Source organism: Diceros bicornis, chromosome 13 (assembly GCF_020826845.1).
Source record: "Diceros bicornis minor isolate mBicDic1 chromosome 13, mDicBic1.mat.cur, whole genome shotgun sequence".
In the NCBI taxonomy this organism is placed as follows: domain Eukaryota; kingdom Metazoa; phylum Chordata; class Mammalia; order Perissodactyla; family Rhinocerotidae; genus Diceros; species Diceros bicornis.
The window spans coordinates 27,653,921-27,669,722 of NC_080752.1; the positions used below are offsets into that span (position 1 = coordinate 27,653,921).

General features: G+C 39.1%; 1 protein-coding gene across 4 annotated transcripts in view; it reads left to right on the plus strand.

The window, feature by feature from the left end:
• The window catches only part of PER3 (period circadian regulator 3), a 56,673-nt gene that overhangs the window by 11,055 nt on the left and 29,816 nt on the right, over positions 1-15,802 (plus strand). For all 4 annotated transcript variants that reach the window (XR_009221842.1, XM_058552803.1, XM_058552805.1 and 1 more), the window contains exons 6-12: positions 817-959; positions 2,434-2,512; positions 4,081-4,187; positions 4,461-4,617; positions 8,711-8,816; positions 9,871-9,999; positions 10,446-10,572. Coding sequence is in view for 3 of the 4 variants with exons in the window: in XM_058552803.1 (XP_058408786.1) it covers positions 817-959; positions 2,434-2,512; positions 4,081-4,187; positions 4,461-4,617; positions 8,711-8,816; positions 9,871-9,999; positions 10,446-10,572 (848 nt within the window). In the remaining variant the exon portion in view is untranslated. The remainder of the gene's footprint in view (positions 1-816; positions 960-2,433; positions 2,513-4,080; positions 4,188-4,460; positions 4,618-8,710; positions 8,817-9,870; positions 10,000-10,445; positions 10,573-15,802) is intronic.

The following is a 15,802-nucleotide window of genomic DNA, read 5'->3' on the forward strand; positions in this document are numbered from 1 at the left end:
ACCCACAGGTGGGGGGTGGGTGTGCGTAGTCAGGAATTTAAACGGTGGTGGGAGAGGAGAGGCAGGATTGGTCGGAATGTGGGAGCATGAATTCAGTCGTGGACATTTGACTTGGAGGGGCTGGTGGCATATCGGAGTAGACATGTCCTCTGCTTAGCTGGAGCGCTAGAGCAGGATGAAAGTCTTGCTGGTGGTCCATCAGAGCCACCCCCATCTGGCGAGCTATTGTGAGAACGAGAAAGCGGCGCCTCTGCTCCACAGGGCTTGGCAAGTGGGTGCCCGAGGGAGTGCCCACTGCATCCGAGGCCCTGCGCCCGTCAGGCTGGTGGCTGAGGCCACGAGACTCTGTCAGGCCTTTGAAGTCTCGAGAGGACAGGAAGGGGTGACGGGGATCTGGCTCTGGCACCGATCGCAGGGACCCTATTTTCTGTCGTGCAGTACTTGGTTTAGACGAGTGAGACAAGACGGGCAATTATCCTTCCCTCCTCACAGCAGAAGCGGGAAGTCAGACTGGGAATTGAGGGCATGGAGGTCAGGAGAGAAGTCTCGGAATGACTAGTTCCATTTTTACTTTCGGTAATCTAAGCCGGTTCTCCGTAAAACCTCTTATTCAGCGAGCAACTAATGAGTATAATTGCCCTGGGGCACTGAAAATTTAAACTAACGTTTCCCTTCTTTTAAAAATAAATATGTTTAAACATTTTAGATTTGGATATATTTCTCTTGGAAATTACCAATAAAACCTTTTTCCCGGCCTGTTTCACGGTGGGCTACTGAACCACATTGGGGCGCACTGATCATTTTTGTTCTGTTCAGTGGAGGAGGAGACAGAGGGCAAGAGAAGCATTCCTCCCCGTTTCGGATCATCCCCTATTTGATTCACGTACACAGCTCTGCCCACCTGGAACCTGAGCCCTGCTGTCTCACGCTGGTCGAGAAGATTCACTCTGGCTACGAAGGTGAGTTGGGAGTGTCTGCTTTTAGGTCAGATGTAACCTGTCAGCACAGCAGTGGGAGGCCGCAGAGGCCTGTGGATCTCAGCCACAGCACCAGAAGAGAGTGCTCGATCTTCATTGTGGCCCTGAGCTCTGGGGTGTTTGTAGCTGATGTCTCCTGAGGTCACAGGTTACAGCCCTTAGCTTCTCGTGCCGTCTCTCCTTCAAGGACAGCACGGCCTAAGGGTCTAAGCATAGACTTGGCCACAGATGCTTGGTCCTCTAATCCTTTCTCTGCTGGTGCCCGTCCTGTGGCCTTTTACTTCTGTCTTGTGTAAAATAAGAGCATTGCAATTATTGCACAGAAAAGTCACAAGAATGAATTTATGTTTTTAAAGTGTTTTGAAACCCCCTGAGTAAAAAGTATAGTTTACATCTGCTGATGGCAGAACCACATTTCTAAATTGATGTATCAGTGCAGAAGCAGCTTCCATTTATTACTTGGAATTACAGCCAGTTCTGCTGCTGTAACATGACATATGCTTTCCTAAAAAGTATCATCGTATGCAAAAAAAATTACACGATAAAAACATAGGGCTTATGGGAGAAATGAGATTAGGGGCACAACACTCAAAAACTTAACACACATTAAAAGTAAGAGGAGAATCTAATAAAAATGGTAACCCAATTGTGCACACGTTAAATGATTTGGGATTACACGAACGCTGCAATTATAGCACCCACTGTGGAAAAGCCCTGCAGTTTGCTGTGGACGTGGGTGTTGGAAGGGCCGCAGCATGTGAGTTACTGTGAGGGGTGGAAGGAGGGTTGTCTGAAGGCAGACAGAGTTCTAACACCAGATTGGACGAGCGTGTCCGTGACACTCACACTCGGTGGCCTGAGGTAGCCGTGGACGTCCGCGGTGTGCGTGTTTTTGTGTCTTCCTGTGACTCCATTCAATTAGGTGGTGTTTTCTGCACCTCAAGTTTCTTGCAGATGAAATTGTACATAAGCAAATGCAAAATTAGTGTGATGCTCAAACCATGTATCAAGTCCCAGATTTTCAAAGCACGCTATAGCAGAACTTGTTGACAGCGCCAATTTTATTACACAAGCTTAAAAAGTCCACGTTAGGCTGACGTTTCAAATCCTATGTGCTTGGTTATACACAACCACTAAATAGGACTGCGCTTTTCAGGCCTCAACTGAAGTTCCTCCACCTTTGACTGTTGGATTATTTCTGATGAGTAAGCTGATCAGTGTGCATAGACTTTCTCTCTCTGTTTAAAATTAACTTTTAGTAGGCTTCACATTTTGACCTAATTAAAATATAATTAATAATGAAAATTATCATCATTTAACTGTAGCTTTGGCTACTCAAAGGCCAGGCCCCTAAGTGAGATTTCTACCATTTCATGTAGAGATTGTGTTAAGTGGTTAGTTAAGTAGATGATTAATTAGATATTTGCCTTTAAATGAGTCTTTCTGTTCTTCGTAGCTCCCCGAATCCCAGTGGATAAAAGAATTTTTACCACAACACACACCCCAGGGTGTGTTTTTCTTGAAATAGAGGAAAGGTAGGTACTTTTTTAAGCTTAAAAGACATTTGTTCCTGAAAGTAAATAAAAGTATGTAAAGGTTACATTATGTTTACATACTTCTGCATTACATAACTGACCTCTCTCCATTTGCCTCTTTGGTTTTCGTTAGTTCGAAATTTGTGTTGTCTGATTTTTTAGTGTAAATATCTTGCATGCTGTACTTCTGAGATTTATCAGTTATCATATTTGACTACACACCAGTCTGCTTTAGGTAAGTCAGGAATTATTGTTCCATTTTACACAAGAGGACAGTGAACCTGGGGGCCAATTTGCCAAGAGCGTATGTAGTTTTTATGATTGTACTCAACATGAGACTGAGACTCTGGCCTCCCAGCTGCTAATCCGGTGTTATTTCCACTCAACAAGTGCTCCCACACCAGTTATGATGACATTTTTATTAGTCCGAAGTGAGGGGGAGAAAAAAAGGGAAATCAGGAGAGGTTTTATTTTTTTGGTAAAGCTAAACTTATTTAATTTAAAGGATTGTTGTTTATTTTGAGCTTGTGTCCTTCCTACATATTTTGGTGTTAAGATAGTCTTTCTTATTTGAAGAATAGTCATAATGGGTAGTAGTTGTTGCTTATTGTTGTTTTTTAGTATCTTTATTTGGAAAAATAAAACATTATCTGCTTATCAGTACCCTCCATTTTTCCCCATATTTATTTTTAAATTTTACTTACCCATGAAATCTGGGAACCAGTGCACCATACCACACATAAATGTAAAGCAAAAATGTCAAAAACCTGGCGCAGTTATGAGAGGTATTAATTTTGATTTTTAAAAAATTTTAACATCTGAAAATGAGTTTATTTAATAATAGTGTCCCTGAAACTAAGCAGTAATTGGTGAGTTATTTTGTATAATATAATCTGTAGACAGTAAGAAAATTTAGCTAGAGGTATTCTGAATATGGCTTAAATTTATTGCATTAGGAAATATTTGTGAATTTGTACACATAGAAAATGTCTGTGGAGTCAGTTCTTTCTGAGTCGCCCTGAGTGTCTTGCCATCACTGTTTCCCTGTGAAGCTTTATCCTGCACGTGTCTTTTTGTACTGGTTGTTTGTCTATTCAATATTATGTTTTGGGGTCATTGGTTTTGTATAATTTTAATGACACTGTATAAATTTGTAGCCTGCTATATTCATTTAACATCATAAGATTGTTCTGTGTTATGATGTGATCTGTGTAGGCTGGTTAAATGGCAGCAAAATGGAGAGACCTCTGAGGAACTGGTTAAAAATATAGATTCCTTGTCTTACCCCAGAAATTCTGATTTTGTTAGCTTGCAGTGAGCCTGCGAATCTGTTTTTTAGCAAGTTCCGTAGATGACTGTGTCAGATGACCACCTTTTCTTAGATTAGGTAACTATTTCCCCACAGTGTGGGCACTTAGATTGTGTGTTGCTTTTCTAAATGCTGTAATGAACATCTTTTGCATACTTCTTTTTTCATATTTAGAGTTAAGTAAAAAAGTATTTTTAAAAAGTGTAAAAATTACTTGATGCGTAAAACACGCTGCTCGTGCTGTGTGTCTGTGTCCCAGAGCCGTGCCTTTGCTGGGTTACCTACCTCAGGATCTGATTGGAACATCTGTCTTAATGTATTTGCACCCGGAGGACCGTTCTCTGATGGTTGCCATACACCAGAAAGGTAAGGACCTACTTCTTTATAGGAGGAGATTTTTTTCAGTCATTTTTTTATCATCTGTGCTAATTTTTTATTTCATTTCTTATTAGAGCTTCTCATAAGCTCTAATCATTAGAGCTTAACCTTTAACCAGGTAAGCAATATATTGAAACTGCTAAAACAATTTCTTTTTCTATTTTGACATTCTAAAAAATTTACAAATAAAGGCCTAAAAAAAGACATTTCTAATAAATATGTGTTAAATAAATTGTGATTTTGTCTTATTATTTTATGTAGTCTTGAAGTATGCAGGCCATCCTCCCTTTGAACATTCACCTATTAGATTTTGTACTCAAAATGGAGATTACATCATATTGGATTCCAGCTGGTCCAGCTTTGTGAACCCGTGGAGCCGGAAGGTTTCTTTCATCATTGGTCGGCATAAAGTCCGAACGTAAGTCAACGAGTTTTCTAAAAGATCTTTTTTACCAAATAATCTTCCTTTGCCTGTTGACTCCCCTTTGAATCAGTTGACGCATGACCTAAGTAGAGCACAGAGTTTTCTTCAGTGCTTTTGGAAAACAGTGGCAATATGTATCAAGAGCCTCGAAAGATTTCTACCTCTTCGACCTAATGATTCCCTTATGGGAATATTCTAGGAAATATGCCTAAATACAGAAAAGCTTTATAAAGAAAAGACAGATTTTGCAATGTTCTTTAATCATAGTGGCAGACTTAGAGTAGCTTAAATGTCCATCATTAAGTATGGAGTATTTGCTTGACATGTTATTATATTGGTCAATAAAAATTTTTACAGAGATTATATGACACGGGAAATTGATATATTAGATGTAAAAAGCAGCATATAAAATTATTTCTACCATATGATTATAATTCTGTTTAAAACACACACACACGCTAACTGTGAAATAGGAAAAAGAAGAGAAGGAAATAAGTTGAAATATAAATTTTAGTTATGTGTGGGTTGGTGGGATTATGGATGAGGCTTTTTTTTTCTTTTTTTGCCTTTTCTGAATTTTCCTGTTCTGTTTAGTGAACATGTAAACCTTTTTATATCAGCCTTTTGCTGTAAGATTCCACTTATTTGTGTCTATTTAATCAAATCTTTATTTTTAAAATTCAGTTCTTGGGGCCGGCCCAGTGGTGTAGTGGTTAAGTTTTCATGCTCTGCTTCAGGGCCTGGGGTTCACAGGTTCAGATCCCGGGTGTGGACCTACATACTGCTTATCAAGCGATGCTGTGGCGGCATCCCATATAAAGTAGAGGAAGATGGGCACAGATGTTAGCCCAGGGCCAGTCTTCCTCGGCAAAAAGAGGAGGATTGGCAACACATATTAGCTCAGGGCTAATCTTCCTCACCAAAAAAAAAAAAAAAAATCGATTCTTTAATATCTGTTTTATTGCCAGCATGGCTGACTCAGGCCTGTTTGATTGCTCTTACCTGTCCATATCACAGAACCCTGTGAAATGGGTCTAGAACACCTGGCCCGCCACTCTTGTAGCTGAAAATGCTCCTAGTCCCCTGACTTTTGGTCCATTTAAAATTGGCCTGTAGGTTTCTCAACCCGGCCATAGGTTTCCCTTTGATGCCTTTTTTTTTCTTTTTTTTCTAACCATGGAAATCATACTTAACTCTTTGGTATCATGCTGACATTGAGAAAGTATGTCTTTTGGTTTTTGTTATGCAGCTTTGTGCACATAAGCATAAAACTGAGAATAGTAGATCTACCCGTAAGGCTTATTTTATCACATCTTAATATTATAATTGAGTGACCTGTGGGCGTGGGGAGAAAAGGTCTCCAGGCTGCTCTTACCTCTTTGTGCCCCAGGGTTTGGCGTCTCAGCAGAGCCGGGCTGGAACCTTAATGCAAGAAATGGGCTCCGTTCTGCCCTAACTCATGAGACTGATTTGTGCTAGAAAACTAATTTAATAATTAAGATAAGAAATATGACTGCCGAGTAAGTGCTATTCATGTTGGTCAGAAAGGAATTTTTTTTTTCCCCAGTAGGGAAACCTATTGGGAAATGAAAATAAAATCAGATGGTTGCTTAGTATGACTATAGGAGACCCCAGAGCAAGTACGATTCCTCTCCTCTGGGTGTCTGTTGGTTGGTCCGTGTGCCCTCCCCAGTCAGTGCTGGAGATATGTCCTAGATTCCCCAAGCGGTCCTTTCAGTTCTTTGATTAAATACATATGACATTAACTGACAAAAAAGTACTCCCAATGTTTTCAGTATTTTTTTTAAATTGCACCAATATTTACATCTCAACATCCAGAATTATGTGAGGGAAAGAACTTATAATCTAGTAAGTATTCATCTCTCTTGTAAAATAATTATCCGTTATATGTATATAATTGTTTTAGTGCATTTATTCCTCCAGTAGGTGTTTAGGGATCTCCTACTGGGTCAGGCATTGTGCTCAACCCTGAGACTGAGCCGGCAGGCAGGGCAGACGTTCTCTGTACCGCTGTGGAGCCCACAGTGTAATGAGAGAGACAGGAAATGGAAATGGCACTGTGACTTAGCAGTAGAGTTTTGGAAAGTGTGACAGTTGAAATGGGAACGGGGCTCTGTCGTCCCTTTGGGTCCTTCCCAGGGCTGTGCGGGCAGGCTGGGGGCTGTTCCTCTCGCTGTCCAGGTAGAATCCAGCTGCAGTGAAGTAGAGTCACTGTCCCAGGGACCTCTTAGGGACAGAGTTGCAAAGTGGAGACGAGAACCAGACTTTCTTCCTTCTTCCCGTCCAGTTTCCTTTATGTACACAGCGGGCGGGTTCGCCACTTTTTGGTGAAGGCTGTGTCTGTGTCACCTACACATTAATCATTTTGAGTTATATAATTACTGATTAAAAATACAACTTAGTTTTGTAGAAAGTTTCACAAATAGGAATATCTAAATCTTATAATACAAAGCAGTCTCTTCTACTGTTTTCACTTGAAAAAGAAAACCCAAAAACCTCTGGAAGATATTCAGGCTCATAGTGCACGGGAGGTATTTATAGCACAGATCTGATGCACTCTGCTTCCAGGCTGGTCCTGCATTGGTGTGCTCATTGTTGTGTGTGCCAGGCGCTGTCGGAGGTACGGGAGGAGCAAACAGAATAGACAGAGGAGCCGGACCCCACACAGCACGCGTGGTGGCGGGAGGAAGCGGGGGCAAGCGGCAGAGTCACGATTGAAGAGAATGGAAAGTGTGTCAGGCTGTGCTTTCAGGTCCAGGTCACCGTTTACGTACGACGTACGTGACGCTGTGACGATAGGTGTGAGGGGCACCTTCCCCGGTCCAGGTGGTGAGGGGAGATGCCGCCGCGGCGGGGGAGCCGGATGATGGGAGAAAGGTCTCCAGAGGAGGAGCTCCTGCTGACTACTTTATGACACTGCTAACATCCTGTGGCTTTTTGATAATAATTTCTGTCTTTGGGCAAATGTTTCAGTTTTTAGGGAATTGAGCTGTGTGTTTAAGTTGTGAGAAGCAGCAGGATGGCATGATGGAGAAAGGAGAGCACTGGCCTTGGAGTCAGACACGTGGATTCACACCCTGACTCTGCTGCTGCTTGGTTATGTGAACTCGGCCAGTTGTTAACCCTCTGACGTCAGGATCACCCCCACTTCCCAGGGATGTGAGGACTCAGGAGATGGTGTATGTGACTCAGTACACCTCACCAGTAGTGCTCGCGTTACTGGGGTCCCGGGAGGTGTTGTGGTGTGAAGAGTGTGCGCTCTGGAGCCTGGACCCTGGTCCCTCCGTGAATTCCTGCCTAGACCTTACCAGCTCTGTGACCTTGAGCAAGTTGTCAACGCAGGTGCAGGAGACGATAGTTGGTAGAGCACCTGGAACAGTGCCTGGCACATCGTAAGGGTTTAGAAAATGTTAGTTATTCTTACTGCATATTATAAAACTAGTACAGTTCCTGTCACATAGAAGGTCCCAGATACATGTCAGCTCTTCTCTCCTTTGTGATTCTTTCTGAGGGGCATGCCTTCCTCTCACTGTGTTTAGATAGTAGTTTTAAAAAGCTCTAGGATTTGCGGATCAGTAAGATTGCGGTATTGTGACAGCCCCATTCTCACCGCTAGAGTGGGTTGCAGACTCGTCTTTATTACAAAGCTTGAGTGATCAGATACATTAAACATTAAATGTTGTTTGGCAAACTTAGGGTCTTAAAATTCCTACAGTAGGTCACTCAGTTAATGTAAAATTTTGAGACTGGTAGTTGTTGAAGATATTTTAGTAGCTGAGGAGGTTGTCACTGATTTTAGGTTTATACAAATACAGTGCTGAAACAGTCATAGAAAATTAGAGCTATAGAGAAACTAAAGAAGCCTGTTAATGTCTCATTTGCTTCTTAATATTTTCTCTACCTCCATGAATAGACTCTTAGCTTCATATTTTCTATATTTGGAGTCAGAGTTGCTTTGTAAAAGCATAGATTTATTATTTGAGTATTCTATTTAAAAATCACTTGAGACTTTATTGTAAATGAATGTTAAATTGCTTGACTCAGTCTTTCACTTGGCATTTTGTAGGAGTCCACTAAATGAGGATGTTTTTGCTACCAGAATAAAAAAGATGAACAGTAATGACAAAGACGTAACAGAATTACAAGAACAAATTCACAAACTTCTCTTACAGGTAAAGTGAGAGATTTTAAAAAATCAAACACAAAATTCCCATAATGATGTTTTATTTTAACATTCAGTCTTGGTAAAGTCACTTCACAAAAATAAACTGCAAGGAGAGAGATCCTTACCCTCTGCTTTCCAGAAAATTTTCTTCCTGTTTTTGTTTTTAAGTTAAATTTTATTAATCTTGTTTTCCTTTTTCTGTGTTAAATACATAGAACATTTTTATAAGAACCCTTTGTAAGAAAGCAGACTGAGTCACAGTAAGCAATGAGATAGAGAAATTATTTCTAAATGAGAGAATTCTCGTATTCCAAGTGCTACCAGTATGCTCAGCCGCTGGGTTTTGGCTTCCGTATTTTTTAAAATAATTCCAATGTTAAAGGTGGGGGCAGAGGGATGGCAGGTCTCAGTATCTCTAGTTATTACAAGGCAAAAGTAGAAAAAACTACTTGTTGGAAACAAATAACCAAGATGATTTCTACTAGAGATTCAGTCGATAAACTTGTGAAGTATTTACTGGTGGTGTCACATAGAAAACTGTTAGTCCAGTAGTTTTCAAATGTCTTTCATAAAACTCTAGGGTTCGTAAAGTATCTGTGAGGTTCTTGGAAAAAAGTATGGTATATATTTAATTTGTTCTGTCTGTTCTAAACTCAGCATAAAAAACTAGAGTTATTTTCATATTTTGTTAAATTTATGGCTTTTTAAGAATTTCTTGTTCCAGAAATGCCCACCTAGACTAGAAAATTAGACTTTGCCCTTGAGAATTACTGAAATGAGAGAATTTAGAATGTCCTTCATGTCAGCATCAGGGTTAAAAGCATGAACCTTTTGACACATCTGATTTAGGTTTTCAGAAGTGTTCATCCTGATGTGCAACTATGACATACAACTATCTACTGGGGCTTTGGGGGAAAAATAAATAAAATTAAAAAAAAAAAGAAATGTTCATCCTAATTTTCTGATGATTTTAGATGGGCTCTGAGGTGGGTAGTGCTGTCTCTCTCTTCTACCTGCCGTACACCCAGAAACTCGAAACCCGGGCCTCCTTTCTCTTTTAGCCGGTTCACGTGAGTGCCTCCAGCGGCTACGGAAGCCTGGCGAGCAGTGGTTCTCAGGAGCACCACATCAGCGTAGCATCTTCCAGCGAGTCCAGTGGGCACTGTGCAGAGGAGATACAGAAGGAACCGGTAAGTGCAAGAATGTTGTGTTTGTACAGGTGTCATTTTCTCTTTGTGCTGTTGTCTGTGGTATGTCAGTGCTAGTTCTGCCCCTCAACACATGTGACTTCTTACTATATGTTCTTAACTTGAAGACCTTACCTGGTAATAGACCTTCTAATCCATTTTGGTTCTGGAAAATGCCCGTAAAAAGGAAAATATCACCTTTGGAAGGTATTAGTTGGGTTAATTGTGTGTTTCTAAAAATTAGCATATTGTGGACAGATTTATTTAAAATTTCATTTGTACCAGTGTACTGTGGCATGGTGGAAAGCTGAATTAATGTTATTACTGTGCTTTTGGTCATTATGTCTTCAGAGAACTAGAAATGAAATGTATTTTGTTTGTGTATATGTAATAATGTAAAAAAATTTTTATAAATTTTTGAAACATATTTTATCATTCTTTTCCCTAAGTTGACTTTGCAGCAGGTGTATGCCAGTGTAAACAAAATTAAGAACCTAGGTCAGCAGCTCTACATCGAGTCAATGACCAAATCACCAGATAAGCAAGTGATGCGGACGCGCACAGGGCGGCTTGGTGGTGAGTCAGCAGGGCAGCCCCGGGACCCCTCCCATGGTTACGCCCTTTTCTGCGTAGATGTAGAGAGTGTGAGCGTAAAGCCATGAACCCACTCTGCTGCTTTTCGTATCAACTTGCCCAGAGAATAATAGTAATAACAATAATAATGGCAGCAGCAAATACTATTCTTAAAGCTAAATGGTATTAGAATGTAGTTACAGTATACTTCTAAAGAATAACGTTTCTGATAATACCAGAAAATTCATAGGTCTCCCCCATGTATAACAAAGAGTTAATTTTAGAATACATTTCAGATAATAACGTATATTAAAATAATAATCCCTTCCTGTCATCTCAAACAAATGGAGAATATTTATGACTTAAATTGAATGAAAAACTTGGCCTTTTTCTTGATACATTTCCTTTTCTCAAATATGAGGTAAGGAACATTGCAAAGGAATTGGATCAGTCGTGATAATTGACATTATTTTGAAAAGTTAACCTATTTGCATATATAGCAGAAGAAAGTTCTATAATATAAAGATCAAATTATACTAACTTCTTAATTTAGCTGATTTTCCTTTCATTTTCTTCCTGAATATTAATATAAATTTGGAAGTCTTTATAGATTTTGGTCACCTAAATGTTATTAATGGTTTCTATTATTGTCAAATGTGAGTATTTTACACAGTAGGGGTGAAATTTCTTCTGTAAGGTCACTAATATTAATACTAATAGCAACTTTATTTGTCAGGAATTGACATGATTACACAACCATAAAATCACACTGCTGTGCCTACAAGTGGTGTCAGTGGAAGCCCATAGGACGCCCTGCAGAGACAGCAAGTCCGCCCCTTTAGTTTTAGCTTTTCACCTTGGTGGGAGGTTGAGCGTTCTGTTTGTTTCTTTTGCTACAGATGCAAGGGCACAAGATAGAAATAACAACTTTTTCTGTCCCTTGAAACCATCAGATCCTCTCTCTGCAAAACAATTTATCTTAAATATCTTTCTTGCTGTGTATCATTATCCCATGTCCTGGCAGAGAACATTCTTTGATATTTTAAAGCTAGATTTCTAAATGTCTTCCTCATTGTCTGGTCCAGTCGGTGCGACTCACTGCTGTCTTGGCCGAGGACCTCACATTAGGGCCACAAGCTTATGTCCTGACCTGTGTGTTCCTTCTCAGAGTGGAAATCCTTTCTACCTCCTGCATTATTCAGTTTCTTATCGTCATACCATCGGTTCTGTTGTTTTGAAGGCTGTGTATTTAAGCAGACATCAGTATTCCATCATTCACCATTTTATAAGGTATAAGCTCTAGCTAACTCTGTGTACTTATGCTGCAGTTTTAGAGACTGAAATTCTCCTGCTCCTTAGATATATGCTCTGTTTGACTATAACACACACAGGATGTGACTTTTGGGGAGAAGGGAAATCTGTTGCCATTTGGTATAACCTTGGAGAACTAATGTTACTCAGGCATCTTGATTTTATTAATACTTTAAAACCTATAAGTTTGAAGAGCTAGTAAAAAATCTTTATTACTCTTTACTCAAGAGAAATAAGTATGCAACTTAAAAATGTTACAATTTAAATATTAGAAATTGAGCAGAGATATACACCAGTGAAAAGGAAACTACTAAATAATCATTGTGTACGTGTTTTATATGTAGGATGTTAGAGCCAACGAGAACATCAAGTTTTAAGTTTATATTTTTACCTTTCTTACAAAGACAGGTTATGCTTTAAAATAGAATAAGAAGGGAAATTTTTAAAGTTAATCTGGAAGAACAAGAAGCATGTAAAGCCCCTGTGAGAGCTCTAGATACTGACGCCAGCTGCCGGAGAAGGAATTGGGGAAATTCGGGAAAATTGAGTGTTCCGCTTCTAGAGTGATGCAATGCCAGAGTAAGAGAAGATGATCCAGAAACAGCTAATTCAGAGATCTGGGAAGAGCATCATTCTAAACTTACAAGGAAAAACCCAGACAAACAGCAAATTCATGATCTTTTCTGGAACCCATCTGTGTGCTGAGGTTGCAGGGCAGCCAACGGGCCTAAAATCTGAGGAGAGACCTGCCTACAGGGAGAAGTGAGGGGCAAGCCCTGGGTACCGGTGCACTGCCCCACTGAACCAGGGAACCTGCAAGAGACTGACCTTCTCTGAGGCACAGTGCAAAGGGAAGGCCAAAAGCTGCAAGTGGAGCAGAGTGAGGGACAAGCTCTCTACCAGACCAGCCCTACCTGAAGCACCATGTGTCACCAGAGGAGTTTGGAAGCTGTAATGCACTGAGTGAAACCATAGCAACAACAAACCTCACACCTGGCCTGAAACTTAATTCGATTAACTCACTCACAGGCCTAGCAGAAATAAGGCACACCCAGTCTCTACGGTTCTACAAAAGATGTTCAGTTTTCAACAAAGTATGAAGCATATGAAAAGGCAAGGAAAACAGACTCCCCAGAGACAAAGCAATCACCAGAGAACCAGAGTCAGATGTGACACCAAGATGTTGGAGCTATCTGACAGGGAATTTTAAATAACTATGAATAATACATTCAAGGTTCTAATGGACAAAGTAAACAATATGCAAGACGACAGGGGTGATCACAGCATAGAGATGGAACATAAAGGGTCAGACGGAGATGTTAGAATGCTAGCGATGAATATATGCCCTTGATGGGCATTAACACAACCAAGAAAAGAATCAGTAAACTTGAAAATAGATAAATAGAAATTACACAAACTGAAACACAGAAAGAAACAGAATAGAGCATCTAAGCATCTTGTGACAATATCAGATGATCTAACATATGAGTAATTGGAATCCCAGAATAAATATTTGAAGAAATAACGGCTGAGAATTTTTCACAGATCCAAAGAACATCAAGTAGCGTAAATACAAAGAAAAGAAAGACCGTAAAATAAAACCACACTTGAGCATATCATATTCAAGGCTGAAAACAAAACCAAAGAGAATATCTTGAAGGCAGCCAGAGGAAAAAAGATACGTTACATATGGAGAACAAACATAAGAATTACAGTAGACATTTCTTCAGAAGCTATGCACACTGGAGGACAATAGAGTAATGTCTTTAAAGAAAAAACTCTTAACACAGAATTCTATACCTAGTGGAAAGTATCATTCAGAAATGAAGGAGCTATAAAGATTTTCTCAAACAAAAACTGTGGAAACTTATTGCCAGCCTGTCTATTTCATAAGAAATGATAAAGGAGTTTCTAAAGATAGAAGGAATGTGATATCAGACATAAAATTTGGAGCTACACAAAAAAATGAAAATCACTGGAAATGGGATGAATGAAGATAAAATAAATTTTAATTTTTTAATTGATCTGAAAGATAACTGACTGAAGCGAAAGTAGTATTCTACATTTATAGCATATGTAAAAATACTGCAAAGGATGGGAAGGAGGTGTTGGGAATATACTGTCATAAAGTCCTTACACTATACTTGAAGCAGTATATTATTTGGAGGTAGACATTGATTCTTTAAATGTATATTGTAAACTTTAGGACAATTATTGGAAAAAGTTTTTAAAGAAGTATAAATTATGTCAGTAGAGGAGATAAAATGAAATTTAAAACACTTAAGCCAAAAAGAGGCAGAAAATGAAGAAAAAACAAAGCCAGATGGAAAAAATGGAAAACAGCTAGCAAGACTGTATATTTTAATCAACTATATCAATAATCAGTTAAATGTGAATGATCTCAGCATACTAGTTAAAATATTGAAATCGTAAAATTGGATGAAAAAACAAGATTCAGCTGCATATTATCTATAAGAACCCATTTTGAAAATAAAAACATAGATTAAAAGCAAAAGGTTAGAAAAGGTGTAACATGCTAACAAGTATTAAAAGCTGAAAAGCTGTATGAAGATCAGGCAGAGTAGACTTTAGAACAAGGAACGTTATCAGAGTTACAGAGGGATATCACATAATGACAAGGAGTTGATTTTCTGAGAACATATAACAGTCTTAAATGTTTATGCACCTAACATCAGAGCTTCAAAATACATGAAGCAATTAGTAAAGATAAAGTAGACCTGAACAACACTATCAACAAGATTGACTGAATTGACATTTGTAGAACACTCCAACGAACAATGTAATACATATTTTTCTCAAGGGCAAATGGAATGGTCATTAATATAGACTATATTCTGGGCCATAATACAAACTTGAACAATTTTTAAAGAATAGAAATCATACAAAGTATATTCTTTGACCTAATGGATTAAACTAGAAATCAGTAACAGAAAGGTATCTAGAAAATTTCCAAATGTGTGAAAATTAAATAACACTTCTAAATAACCTACAGGTCAAAGAGGAAGTCTCTAGGGAAATAAAACATTTTGAATTGAATGAATTGAAAAGACGGCATGAAATTTGTGGGATGCAGCCAAAGCAATGCTTAAAGGGGAATTTACAGCATTAAGTGTTTCTATGGGAAAAGGAAGAAAGGTCTCAAATCAGTAATCTAAGCTTCCTCCTTAAGAAACAAGAGAAGAGCAAGTTAAAGCCAAAGTAAGCAGAAGAAAAGAAATAATAATACCAGAAGTCAGTGGAATTAAAAACCAAAAAAATGGAGAAAATTAATGAAATCAAAAGGTAATAAAAATAAAATTAACAGTGTCAACTTAAAAAGCAAATTTCCCTGTTATTTTATCTCAAAATTCGTTTATTAGGGAATAGCCAAAGAATTGTAATTCGGGATGTGTGTGCTACGGCAAACCATGGGCAAATCCAGCAAGCAAAGGGGAGCTGCCTTTGTAGAGAAAAAGTGGGAGTAGGGAGGGGCCGTTCTGAAGAAAGTCCTCTGGGGGGAAGTGACAGTTCAGGGCAGCCACAACTTCTCATCATCTGAGCAGCAGCGTTTCTCAGTGGCTGGGCTGTTGCGGGTGGGGAGAGAAATCCTCCTTCAATTGTACTTTTACTTCCTGTCCACACAGTTGTCAGTCTCTCCCTGTTGGTGTAATTGACGATGTATGTTAGGGTGTGAGAGTTCCCCCTACAGGCCTTCCTGACTCCAGTTTCATTAAGGGTTCTTTTATTCATTTCTACACAAACTTTTAGCTATACTGAACAAAAGAAAAAGACAACACAAATTGCCAATATCGGGAATGAAAGACCCTACAGATGTTAAAGGAACTGCAAACAACTGTGTGTAAACATGACAACTTAGAAGAAATAGACCAATTACTTGAAAATAACAAACTATCAAAACTCT